We start from the raw sequence: 13825 nt of genomic DNA, 5'->3' as shown, positions 1-13825 counted from the left end.
AATACTGCTTTGAACATTCTCACACTTGTTTTCTGGTGCGTGCAGAAAGACTTTCTAGGTGCCTGCGAATGGAGTTGTTCAGTTTGAAAGTACACACATTTCCACCTTTACTAGGTGGTGCCACCTTGTTCCCAAAGCAGTCATACCCCTTCACCAGGCCTCCATAGTGGGCCCCACGTTCTCCTCAGCACTTGTAATTTTGTTAGAAAATCTCTGACATCACCCTATAGGGTGATAGCTGTCTATTAATTTATTCTTAATTAACAAAATGTAGTAACAAAATCTGTAGAAACAAAATTCAGTAGCACTTTTTCCCCCTTTCTACTGCAACTACATTAAAAAAAATTTTTTTTAACTTTTTATTTTGAAGTAATTATAGATTCATAGGAAGTAGCAAAAAAAAATACAGGGAGGTCTTGCACACGCTTTATCCAGTTCCCTCGTTCTTGCTTAACTGTAGTATAGTAACACAGTCTAAAAATTCATATTCCACTCTCCATAGAGCTGCTTCAGATGGCTGACACCAGTGTTGAGTGTGCAGGTGCGTGCAGTCTCGCCACACGTATAGCTTTGTGTGGCCACTATGCAGTCAAGACTCCGAACGATTCCAGCACAAAGCTCCCTCACGCTGCCCCTCTGTAGCTACACCTACCTCCTCCCCACTTGATCCCTAACTCTGTTGTAGTCCCTAATCTGTCCTGTCTCTATAATTGTGATTTCAAGAAAGCCTCATAAATGGAATATACAGTTTGATACCTTTGGAGATTGACTTTTTTCACTTAGCATGATTTCCCAGAGATCCATCCAGGTTGTACATTAACAGTTGTCCTTTCAATGCCGAGCAGCACTCTGTGTGTGGAGGCTGTGCAGCTCCCTTAGCCACTCAACTGTGAAGGGAATTTGGATTGTTTCCAGGGTTCTGCTATTAGAAATGAAGCTGCTCTGCACATTTGTGTGTAGGTTTTTGTGTGAACAGAGTTTTTATTCTTCTGAGATAAATGACCAAAAGTTCAGTCATTGGGTTTCACGGTAATTGCAAGTTGAGTTTTATAAGAACCTGTCAAACTGGTTTTCAGAGTACCATTTTACCAAAAGTGCTTTTAAAGTAATATATGTGGTTTGGTGTTTTTTGATCATAGTGGTATCAGTATATATTTGAAGAGAGTTTTATATATATACATTCAGGGTTGGCGAAAGTAGGTTTACAGTTTGTATGGAAACGAATACAATAATTAATAAATGATAATACAAGAATAAGCTCTGTGATTTGCATACTCACAACTGTAAATCTACTTTTGCCACACTCAGTAAATAAAATACGTGAATATCTATTCAACCCTAGACAATGCTTGATACCCAAATGGGCTTGAAATAGCTGGTAGCCTGGGTATAATAGGAAAGACTCAGTTTTCCTCCTCCTGTGTTTCTTTACTGTGTGTCTTTTTACTACTCATATAAAACACTTCCCTTCTGGTCACCAGAGTGGAGATTTTTCCACTCTGCTATGGTTTAACTCAGACATTGTCTACCAGAAGACTGTCAGGTCTCACAGGTTAAGTGCTCAGTCCCACAAGACTGCCGCCCCTTCAGATGCTGTTCTCAAGTAATAGGTTACCCACAACTTCTATGATTTAGCTACAAATCAGAGGTTCCTGTGACCCCTTCATTGGTTGGATTAACTTGCTAGAGCAGCTCACAGAACTCAGGGAAACACTTACTTACATTTACCAGTTTATTAAAGGACATGATAAAGGCCACAGATGAAGAGATACATAGGATGATGTCTGGAAGGGTCCCTAGCAGAGGACCTTCTGTCCCCGTGGTGTTTAGGTATGTCACCTTCCTGGTTCATGGTTTTGTTCATTGCCCCGGAAGCTCTCTGAGCCCCCTACTATGGGATTTCGTGGAGCTTCCTCACATAGCATGATTGATCATTAACTCTACTTTCAGTCCCTCTCCCCTCTCTAGAGAAGTAGGGACTGAAAATCCCAAGCTTCCAATCATGGATTGTTCTTTCCAGTCATCAGCACCCATCCAGGAACCCACCCAGAGTCACCTCCCTACAACAAAAGACAGTCCTATCACCCAGGAAATTACAAGGGTATGAGGAGCCCTGTGTCAGGGAGGGAGTCTGAGGCCAGCTGTTCGAACAAAAGATGCTCTTAGGGCTCTTACCATTTAGCAGTTTACCAGGGTTTCAGGAGCCCTGTCCCAGGAACCAGGGGCAGAGACCAACATATATATATTTTATTATCTCACATTGGGAATCTGTGATCCATAGAATCCACTGAACTGGGAATATTGTTAAACATAATAATTAGTGCTTTCCCCCATTATAAAAACATGTAAAAAGCATAGTTCCCCTCTGCACAGTGGAGAAAATTTGGAAAAGTAGCAAGAAAAGAGGAAAGAACAACCCATTCAAAGCATCTTCTAACAGTTTTACTATGTGTTTTTTAAAAAAACATTGAGTGAATGTATTTGGAGCACCTGCATGGTGGGGGCGCAGTTCTGGACATAGGGATATAGAGCTGGAAACTGCAGGGAGCGTGGAGTGTGGTGGAGAGACAAGCTGCCTGTGAGCGACAGAACTGCAACAAATGCTCGGAAAGGCCTGGAGGGCATGCAGGGGGAGCAGGGACAGGCCCTGCTGTCCAGACTTGTAAAACAGATTTGTTATTGTAAAATGAGAACCTTTCTTCTTCCTGGTTATCTAAACCTGCCTTTGCCAGCGTGTTCGTGTTCATGTACATTTTGCTCAATCTGTAATTTGACAGGATGACATTATCGATGATGTTGACAGCTTTCTTGCTGCAGCAGAGACCCTGAAGGAAAGAGGTGCATATAAGATCTTTGTGATGGCGACTCATGGCTTGTTATCTTCAGATGCTCCCCGACTGATTGAAGAATCTGCCATCGACGAGGTAACAGAGCCACCCCATGTGTGAGCACGCCTCCCCTGCCATTCTGGCACCTCCTGATCTGTAGTTACAGAGAGCAGGTGAAGAGGGATCTGTTTTGTAGTTACAAATGGATTAAAAACGTGTTTCAACCACTATAAGCCTTTGTCTTTTGCCCCTAGTAGTAGCTAACAATTCTGTAACTTTCATAAATGGAGCATGTCTACTGTGCTGGCAATGCTGGATGCTGTGCGGCACCCTCCTGAGCTCCGCCACAGCCCAAGGCCCCCGTCAGCACCGATTCAGAGCGATGAGAAATTGTGCATCAGGAAAGTTCAGTGACTGAGGCCAGACAACTACGAGGCTGAACATTTGGGTCAGACATTAGTGTGTCTGATGCCCTAGTGCAGCTGCCTGTGATAGGAAATTGGGAGAGGAAGGCCAACAGGGCGGTTTTCCTAAGGTGCCTCGGGCTCCCTTGTGGCTGAAGAAGGCTGTCCAGGCTTATAGCCCTCCTTTGTGCACCTCCCTGTTCTGGAGGCCGGCCAGGTAATGGGGTGGATTGTACCAAGCACTTTTTTTTTCTTTCTTAAATAGAAGTGCTGGGTATTGAATCTTAAATTAGTGAAACTCCTTTTACTTTTCCAAGTCTCACATAGTTACTCTTCACATTAGAACTCCCGAGCCTGGCCCCACTCTGTTTATCATCTTTGATGGGTTCCAGATGCCTCAGTAGAGACTTGCATGGCTCTGATCAAGCAGCCTCCTTCCTCACTTAGTTCAGGAAATGAACAAAGAACCCAGAATGGCATTAGAGGCACTCAAGGAGGCAAAATGGACAACGTAGAATACACATATTAAGTAAAGTGAGAAGATTTCAGGCCCAGGGCCGCTCTCACTGGTCTGTCCACACAGCAGTAGGTAGAGCTCTCTCTAGTGCTCTCTGGGGGCCAATTGGAAAGAGCAGCCAGAGGAAGGTGGAGAGGGGATGCTGGAGCCAGGCCTTAGAGCAGAGTGGGCTTTGGAGGGAAGGCACAGCAGCCAGCAGGGGCAGGTGGGAGCACTTGAGTGGAGAGCTGCCCTATGGATGCCTTTGCATCCCTGGGAGCTCTCACCGATGTGCATGACGAAGTTGGGCAAGGAACCAGTGGCTGCACTGGCCCTGTGCCCCTCTTGGTCGGGAAGCAGAGGTTTTCATGTAAACTTACATGCAAAGCATAGCTGCACAGTAGATTATAAAGTTTGGCGCAATGGAAAAATAACAGCAGGTGGACAGGCTGGGAGGCCGGTGTTGAGAGGGGGAGGGAGGCTCTTCTCCTTTCAGAGAAGGAGCCGGTGCTTAGTGCTTGAAGCTCAAAAGTCATGGTTTAAAGTGTTTTCATGTCTTCTTCAAAATTGCAAGTAGTTAAGTTAAAATGCCCAGAACAGGCATCTATACATACCGTACATTTGTGGTTGCCAGGGGCTGGGGAAAGGATAACTAGGACCACCAGCTCAGGCACTCAGAGCTTCTTTCTGGGGAGATATTAAACACAACCCTGAGTGTTCTAAAAACCATCAAATTGCACACTTTAAATGGGTGAATTGGGCTGTCCCCAGAATACAGCGTCATGATTTTTAGTGTTGGAGAGAAAATGATGGAAAAAGTTGGCAGTATTTGATTTGCATGCACAAAATTATTTGTCCACCTTAAAAAATTGGGTGAATTACCCCAGCCAGTGTGGCTCAGTAATTGAGCATTGACTTATGCTCCAGGAGATCGGGGTTTGATCCCCAGTCAGGGCACATACCCAGGTTGCAGGCTTGACCCGAAATAGGGGACATGAAGGAGGCAGTGACACTTTCATCATTGATGTTTCTATATCTCTCTCCCTTCCTCTCTCTGAAATAAAAAAAGACATTTTTTTTAAAAAATTGGGTGAATTGTATGGTATGTGAATTATATCTCAATAAATCTGTTATTTTAAAAAATGGTTAGAGGCCGGCCGGCATGGCTTAGTGGTTGAGCATTGACCTGTGATCCAGAAGATTGCGGTTCGACTCCTGGTCAGGGTACATGCTTGGGTTGTGGGCTCCATCCCCAGTATGGGGTGTGCAGGAGGCAGCCAATCAATGACTCGCTTGTCATTGATGTTTCTGTCTCTCACTCTCCCTTTTTCTCTCTCAAATCAATAAAGGCATATTTTTAAAAATAAAAAATTAAAAGATATGGTTAGAATAAATTTAGAAAATTCATTTCCTAATGAGGGTGGTTATTTAGTAAGAAAAATCAGCCCACAAGATCACCACAGGCACACATAGTGCAGGCTCAGCCCTACCCTGGGCATGTTAATTCTGTGTGACTGGTGCAGTAAATTCTGTTTGATACCAGTGGGAGGTATTTTTTTTCTCTTTGGGAACTGTTCTCTTTTATAGGTAGTGAGATTTATATAGCCTTTTATGCTTCCATTTTTGTTACCAGGAAGATCAAGTGCCAAATGATGAGTCAATAATTAGGTTAGACTAGGTTTTCATGTCCCTAGTGCTGGCTCTGAATAACTTCTGACTGTCCATCTCTTTCAGCAGTCTCCTTCAATATGTGCTGCTTTATTATAAACTGTCTTGAGCCTTATTTTGGAAGTAGGGAATATATATTATAAATAATTATTATTAAAATTCCCATTCCCGGGTCTTTTTAAGAAGGTAATTTTTTTTTCATTTGTAGCTATTGAAAAGTGCTTGTTTTCTCCATTTTTCATTTTTATCAAGTCCTAACTTTTTAAAATAACAGCTTTATTGAGATGCAATTCAACCACTTAGAGTATATGTGATTCGGTGGTTTTTAGTACATTCACAGAATTGTACAACCGTTACTGTGGTCATTAGAACATTTTCATCCCCCTAGAAGGAAACCTCAGGCCCCTTAGCAATCATTCTCCATTTCTTCCCCATCCACCCAGCCCCAGGCAACCACTTCACTTAATCTACTTTCCGTCTCTGTAGATTTACCCAGTCTGGACATTTTATGAGAATGCGGTCATACAGTGTTGGTCTTTCATATCTGGCTTCTTTCACTCTGCACAGTGTTCGTCCATGTGGTAGCGTGTGTGTCAGCACTTCATTTCTTTATCTCTTCATTTGGGGAAACTTGGACTGTTCTGCTTTCTGGCTGCTGTGAACAGTGCTTTTGGAAACACTCATTTATTGGCTTTGTATGAGCGTTATGTTTTCATTTCTCTTGGGCATATACCTAGAAGTAGAGTTGCAGGGTCACATGGTGACTCTGTGTTTAAACTCTTAAAGAACCTGCCAGACTGTTTTCTTACACAGCTGAACCGTTTTCCATTCCTGCCAGTTTCTCCACATCCTTGTCAACACTTTTTATTATCTGTCTTTTTGTAAGTTTATCAAATCTTAGTCTAAGAAACAAAGGTAGCGTTCACAGGGACTGAAACATTGTTGAAGGTACGATTGACTCACTGTCCTTCAGAGATTTGAGAATATGTCAGATTTCCAGATCATACCAGGAAGCTACTTGGTTTTATGATGTTCTTGGTTTTTCTCTCTTGATTCAAAGGTGGTCGTTACCAATACAATTCCACACGAAATCCAGAAGCTGCAGTGCCCCAAAATTAAAACTGTGGATATCAGCATGATCCTTTCAGAAGCCATCCGTCGGATTCACAATGGGGAGTCCATGTCCTACCTTTTCAGAAACATAGGCTTAGATGACTGAAGAGCTGTCTTTTCTTACATCTCCCAGGGGCCAAACTGGAACCGCAAGAGTGCGCACTGTGGGATCTCACCCGATTTGATGTACTTCCCGGAGGCCATTTGTGTTTTGTTCCTTTCTTGTTAATTACTATGAAGATAGACCAATTTTTTTGTCAATTTGGGTGTTTGTGAGTTTTGGGGGCAATTTTTATAAAAGAAAAACTATATTCTCCTCTTAAAGTAAGTTAAGACATTATTTTTAGTTTAACTATTTAAAATATAACTTGGAATACAATTTTTAAGCTCACAAGCAGTCTTTTTCCAAAATTGTTAGAGCCCAAGTGCTTAAAAAATTTAATAAAATAAAATAATCTACTGTATGATACCTACAATTGAAAAGCCAAAAAACCTATACTGTTGAATCCAGTAGATGACATTTTTAGAAATGCTTTTATAGACAAGCATATGGAACATGTGACCATTATTTATTTTCTGCAAAAGAAGGAATAAAAACTTACTGTTTGTGTGTGATTTTTTTTTTTTACACTTTGTGTTTTGGCAATTGTTTTATAACTAAAATAAAATGAAAGCTGAATATACATGCTGTGGGTGTTAAAATGTTCATCACATTGATTAAATTTTCTCTGCTGTAACTTTTTGGGGGACACAGCAGCTTCATAGGGATGTAATGTTCTCTGTTCTACTTGTCCAGAACCCTGCACGTTCCTGTTCATAGTCACTTGACTGTGGCCGGAGAGGAACTCAAATCCCAGGCTGGAGGGCGGGGGGTAGGGGCCTGTGCCCCTTGTTTGACAGCACAGCCGTTTTCCAAACAGAACGTGGCACTGAATGCCCTTGGGGATGAGATGCTGGGGGGGGGTTGGTCACAAAAGACAGGTGATGTGATTCTTGTCAGTGCCAAGCATGTACGGCTTGTCTGTCCTAGAGTTTAGAACTCAAAACTTGGACCTTAGAGTTCAGACTGTGGAACACTGAGGTCCTGAGTTACGCCAGTGTGTTCTCCCATGAAGGTCACGTGTGGGCAGTCCCATCCAATTCATGGAGTAAAATAACGACTTTCTCACTAAACCTAGCTGGCATGGCTCAGCAGTTGAGCATCAACCTAGGATCCAGGAGATCGCAGTTTGATTCCCGGTCAGGGCACATGCCGAGGTTGCGGCCTCAATCCCCAGTTGGGGCGTGCAGGGGGCAGCCGATCAGTGACGACTCTCATCGTTGATGTTTCTCTCTCTCCCTCTCTCTCTCTCTCTCATCCTCCCTCCCTCTCCCTTCCTCTCTCTGAAATCAATAAAAGATTTTTTTTTTTTAAAAAAAGCACAAAGTTAATATTAGTCACTCACTGTTTGCCATGCTGGGGTTTCTTGGCACTCCCCAAAAGCAGCATGACTGTTGGGAGCTTGCCCTGGAGCAGGCCTGGGGCCCTATGTGTGTAGAGCACTGAGAAGCCTACTTCCAGCAGCTGCCTAGGATATTAGATGGTCTCTTGAATATCCTTCCATGCTCATTACAGCCAGCAGTGCCCAGCCCCTCCACATTTCACTCCTGAGGAAACAGCTTTAGAGAAAGGTGTCCTCATCGCCTCCCTTTATGTTTTTCAGTCCAGTACATAGAGGTGTCCAAAATGTGCTCTTGCTTCTTGAGAACCTGTTCCTAGAAGTGGGAATGTAAGATCTTTACAAATGAGCTTAGGAAATATTGCAGTGACAGCTACTTTGGCCGGGGCAGCTCTGGTTAGCATGTTGTCATCCTACTAACCAATTACCACATTTGAAAGAAGAGCTTTGGGTATCAGGTGTCACCCCGTGTGAGAGGACCCTCTGAAATTCTTTGAAATGGGCTGAAGCAGCTTCATAGCAACTCTCATATCTTCAGACTCTGCTTTGTTAACCCCCCCCCCCCATTGTTTGCCCCTTTTGGTACCATATTACCGTTGAGCTCATTCAGTAGGAAATTTCCTCTAGGTGACTGTCCCATGAAGTTTGACCTACATGATTTTTCTTGATGTGTCATGTTTCATGAAGAAAAGTCACATTTAAAGAAGAGAAGTGAATGAAAAAAAATATAATGGGATGTTTTCCTCTGTGTGATGAACTCATGTGAAAGCCAATTAGGCTGGCTCTGGAGGGGTGTGAAGATGAGCACCTGAAAGAACCCACCATGAAGTAGGGTTGAGACCCAGGCACTTGGCAGGTGTTAACAGAGAGTTAAGGGGCATGGAGAAGAAACAGCTACTCCATATGAGGACCAGGAAAGGACAGGAAGAAGGAATAACATGAGCAAAGGCTCAGAGGTGTGACGAGTGTCACGTCATAGCCTACTGTGGCTGGAGCAGGAGAAAAGGGTGCTCAGGTGGGGGCTGCAGGATAGAGGCCTTTCAGGTAACAAGTTCAGGAGATTGGGCTTTGTGGTATGGGAAGCACAGGGTTTGTTTTTTGTTTTTGTTGTTGATTCAAGTGCGAGTTTTGGGGGCAATTCTTAGAAAAACTATATTCTCTTAAATAAGTTGAGACATCATTTTTAGTTTAACTATTTAAAATATAACTTGGAATACAAATTTTAAGCTCACAGTCTTTTCCCAAAATTGTTAGAAGAGCACAGAAAAGGAGGTCTCCCACCTGAACCCCTTGGCCACCTAGGTCCCCTCCCAGAGAAAACCAGGGTTACCAGATTTGTGTCTTGTAGGCTTTTCCTGAGCCAGAGAAGTCTAAACAGCACTCCTAACTACTGTCTCCACTTAACCAGAAATGTGGGGAGTTGAACTTAGAAATTCCGTAACAGAAAAAACGCTAATATTTTCTAATTTTGATTGTGATGTCATCACTCTGGACACATGTAGGTTAGAAATACTCTCTTGGGGAAAATGCATGCATAAACACCAACTCAGCCACTACTGTGTGCCAGAGTTGTATTCATTTGGTTCCCATAATTTATTATGTCCAAAGCTCCACCTCATCAAGCTAGGATTCAGACTGAAGCTTCCTGCTTCACAGCCCAGTGCTCTTTCCAATAATTTCAAGCATATCCCGACTATGAGAAAGCCCTAAGATCTCATCTCTCGCTGACCTCCAGGCTCTGCACTAGCAAGACAAGAGGGCTAAGACAGAGTTGTGAACTGCCTGGCTGAGTGCTGAAGGCATGTCCCAAGACACATATAGAGCCCATCTGTAGATGGAGAATTTTGTGTTTGTTTGTTTTTTTCTTTTGGGGGTGGTTTCAGGCTTTTAAGGAAGTCTGGGATGACCCACCAGTTGACCACTCAGCTAACTCAACAGAGACTTCAGTTGCCACAAACAACAAAGACTACAGACTTTACAAAATTAGTAAAGAAAAGCCACCACACAAACATGAACAACTACAAGCAGCAATAAACCCTGGGGAAGGAAGAGAATGGATTTCCAGACTTCCCGATTATAATATGCAAAATGTCCAGTTTTCAACAAAAAAAAATTCACAGGCATGTAAAATAATGTTGAGCCCACCCTTGAGGAAGCCCAGTCAGACTTACTAGACAAAGACTTTCAATCAACTATTTTAAATATTCTCAAGATAAAGGAAACCATGAGAATGATGTCTCACTAAATAGAGAATATCAATAAAGAGATAAATACTAGAAATGAACCAAACAGGATTTGGGCAAAATGGTGGAGTAGGAAGCACCAGGAACCTGTCTCCCCATCTACACAAAAACTGCAGTGGCAAAATCTGTTCAATGCAATATTGGCATTCTGGAGTCTCCTAAATGTTTGCAACTTCCAGGAGAAGTTTTGAATGGTAAATTGTGGCTAATTTTGGTCAGTTTGAACTCTTAAAATAGTAGCAAATACCCCTCAGCTCAGCCCTGTGGCAGGCAGGAGTCTGCACAAGCTTGTGGAAGCTGGAGTAGGCAAAAAAAGACTCTGTCTTCCAAATAGTGGGCATCTGTGCTGATTGCTGCCTCTGATCAGAGAGATACAGATAAGGGGGAGGGGGGGTGCACTAGGAAAGGAATAGCAAATTAAATCCAAAGTAAGCATTAGAAAAGAAAGAATAAGAATTAGAGCAAAAATCAATGAAATTGAAAACAGGAACTCAATAGAGAAAAATCAATGAAACCAAATGCTGGTTCTTTGGGGCGGCGTGGCGGGGGATCAATGAGCCTCTAGCCAGGCTAACTAATAAACACAAGACAGAGGACATAAATGACCAATACTAGAAACAAAAGAGGGGACAGCACTACAGATCTCATGGACATCAAAGCAAAAATGAAGGAATACTATAAACTCCACCAATTTGATACCTAGGTTAATGAGCCAATTTTCTTCTTTTTTTTTTAATCCTCACCCAAAAATATGTTTTTTTATTGATTTTTAGAGAGAGAGAGATCGAGATCTATTGTCTCCTGTGTGCACCCCAACCAGGGATCAAACCCACAGTCTAGGTATGTGCCCTGACTGAAAATCAATCTACAACCTTTTGGTGTATGATATGATGCTCCAGCCAACAGAGGCACCCAGCCAGGTCATGAACCAATTTCTTGAAAGATAATCTATAAAAACTCACATAAGAAAAAATCTGAATGGGCCTATGTCTATTAAAGAATAACCTTTCAAAACAAAGCACCAGGCCTGGATGAATTCTCTGGCGAATTCTACCACACATTTAAGGAAGGGATTACACCAGTTTTCTAAAGTCTCTTTCGGAGTATAGAAGCAGTGGGACTACTTCCTAACTCATTCTATGAGGCAGGCATTACCCTAATACCAAAACAAGACAAAGACATTACAAGAAAAGAAAACCAAAGACCAATATCTCATGAACATAGAGGCAAAAGTTCTCAACAAAATATTAGCAAATTGAATCATACAATGTATAAAAAGAGTTATACACTGTGACCAAGTGGGATTTATCCCAGGTATGCAAGGCTATTTTAACTTTTGAAAATAAATGTAACCCACCATATCAACAGGCTAAAAAAATAACATGATTATATCTATAGATGCAGAAAAATCATCTGACAAATTCAACACCCATTCATGATAAAAACTCAGAAAACTAGGAATAGAGGAAAACTTTCTCAACTTAATAAAGAATATCCACAAACAATAACAGTGAGAAATTAGAAGCCTTCCCACTAAGACCAGGAAAAAGGCAAAAATGTTCCCCCCTCACCACTCCTTTTCAACATCATACTGGAAATCCTAGCTAATGAAATAAGATGATAAAAGGATATGAAAGGTATACAAATTTGGAACAAAGAAATCAAACTCCCTTTTCTCAGATGGCATGATCATCTATATGGAAAATGTGAAAGAATTAACTAAAAACCTCCTGGAATCAATAAGTGATTATAGCAAGGTTGCAGGATACAAAAGTCAATCACTTTCCTATATACCAGCAATGAAGAAGTGGAATTTGAAATTTAAAACAATGTCATTTAAATCAGTGCCACAAAATGAAATAGTATAAATCTAACAAAATATGAATAAGATCTATATGAGGAAAATACAAAACTCTGATGAAAGAAATCAAAGAACTAAATAAATGAAGAGTTATTCCATGTTCATGGATAGGAAGACTCAATTTGTCAAGATATCCGTTCTCCCCAACTTGATCTATAGGTTCAATGCAATCCAAATCAAAATCTCAGCAAGTTATTTTGTGGCTATTGACAAACTGACTCTAAAGTTTATATGGAGAGGTAAAAAGCCCAGAATAGTTGACTCAATATTGAAGGAGAAGAACAAAGTTGGACGACTGACATTACCTGACTTCAAAACCTTCTCTAAAGCTACCATAATAAGACAATGTGGTACTGGCATAAGGAGACATGTAGACCAATGGAATAGAATTAAGAGTTCAGAAATAAACCTATAAATCTATGGTCTATTCTTTTTTTATAAGGGTGCTGAGACCTTTCAATGGGAAAAGAATGGTGAGGTTTTTAAAAAATTTTAAATGGTGTTTTTAACAAATGGGGCTGGGACAACTGGATATACTCATGCAAAAGAATGAATCTGGACCCTTACCTCACACCATTTTACAAAAATTAACTTTGATCCAAAAAAATGGATCAAAGGCCTATATATAAGAGCTAAAATGATAAAACTTTTAGAATAAAACGTAAGGATAAATCTTCATGAACTTGGATTTGGGAATGGTTTCTTAGATCTGACACCAAAAGCACAAATAAACAACAAAAGGAATAACATATATTGGATTTCATCAAATTAAAACTTTAGTGTGGACCTGGCCTACATTTCTCAGTGGTTAGAGCATCCATTGGCACACCCCTCTCCCTTCCACTCTTTCTGAAAATCAATGGAAAAAATATCTTTGGGTGAGGGTTAGTTAACAAAACCAAAACAAACCAAAAAAGAAAAAACAAACAAAAAAACCCCTTTAGTATGTAAAAGCACATTATCAGGAAAGTGAAACAAAAACAAAAACAACAGAAATGGGAGGAAATATTTGCAAATTATATAACTGATAAGGGTCTATATCTAGAATTCACACACACACACACACACACACACAATATTCCCTATGGTTTCATGTTCTGCAGTCAACTGTGGTCCAAAGATCTTAACTGGGAAATTCCAGAAATAAACAATTCACAAGTTTTAAATTACTTACTGTTCTGAGTAATGAAACCTCACCATCCTGGGCGAGAGGGGTATGGAGAGAAACTTCTTGATGGGTACAGGGTTTTGCCTTAGAATGGTGAAACTAGATAGAGGTGGTGATTATAAAACATTGTAAATATACTAAAAACCACTGAATTATTCACTTAAAATGGTTTATTTTATGTTATGTGTATTTTATCTTGGTTAAAAAAAAGAATTAGCTTCGGGGACTGAAATGCTTAGCGACCTTGGCATTTGAAGATCCCTCAGCCACCTGGCATCCTGCAGGGCTGTAATGAAGAGCAGGCCCTGTGCTGGTCACAGGCCATTACCAAGCAGTGCGGCTGCAGCCACGAGTCAGGTCCAGGGACGCACAGAGGTGATGACACTTAGCACAGCCCCAGCCCCGAAGGACGGCTGCAGTTCACCAGGCAGGCCCGGCAGTAGGAGGACGCTGAAGCCGGGGGTGTAACGGTCTGGACGGTGTGAACTGGGAGCAGCAGTGAGTGGAGCTGCACAGGTGCTGGGCCCCAGGTCTAACACTCGATCTTGTGAGTACTGAGGGCCATCGAAAGGTAATTTTTAAACAGGGGTGCCCGTCAAGGATTG

At 41.6% G+C, this 13825-nt stretch overlaps 1 protein-coding gene across 5 annotated transcripts in view; it reads left to right on the top strand.

Moving 5' to 3' along the window:
* PRPSAP2 (phosphoribosyl pyrophosphate synthetase associated protein 2) overlaps positions 1-7192 on the top strand; it is a 50736-nt gene extending 43544 nt beyond the window's left edge. For all 5 annotated transcript variants that reach the window (XM_081162690.1, XM_081162694.1, XM_081162692.1 and 2 more), the window contains 2 exons: positions 2778-2924; positions 6457-7192. In XM_081162690.1, coding sequence (XP_081018816.1) covers positions 2778-2924; positions 6457-6615 — 306 coding nt within the window. In that variant the 3' untranslated portion in view covers positions 6616-7192. The remainder of the gene's footprint in view (positions 1-2777; positions 2925-6456) is intronic.
* The last annotated feature ends 6633 nt before the right edge of the window (positions 7193-13825 follow it).

This window comes from Miniopterus schreibersii (genome assembly GCF_964146895.1).
Source record: "Miniopterus schreibersii genome assembly, chromosome: 16".
Classification (NCBI taxonomy): domain Eukaryota; kingdom Metazoa; phylum Chordata; class Mammalia; order Chiroptera; family Miniopteridae; genus Miniopterus; species Miniopterus schreibersii.
Note: the sequence above shows the minus strand (reverse complement) of the source record. Positions and strands in the feature narration are given on the sequence as shown.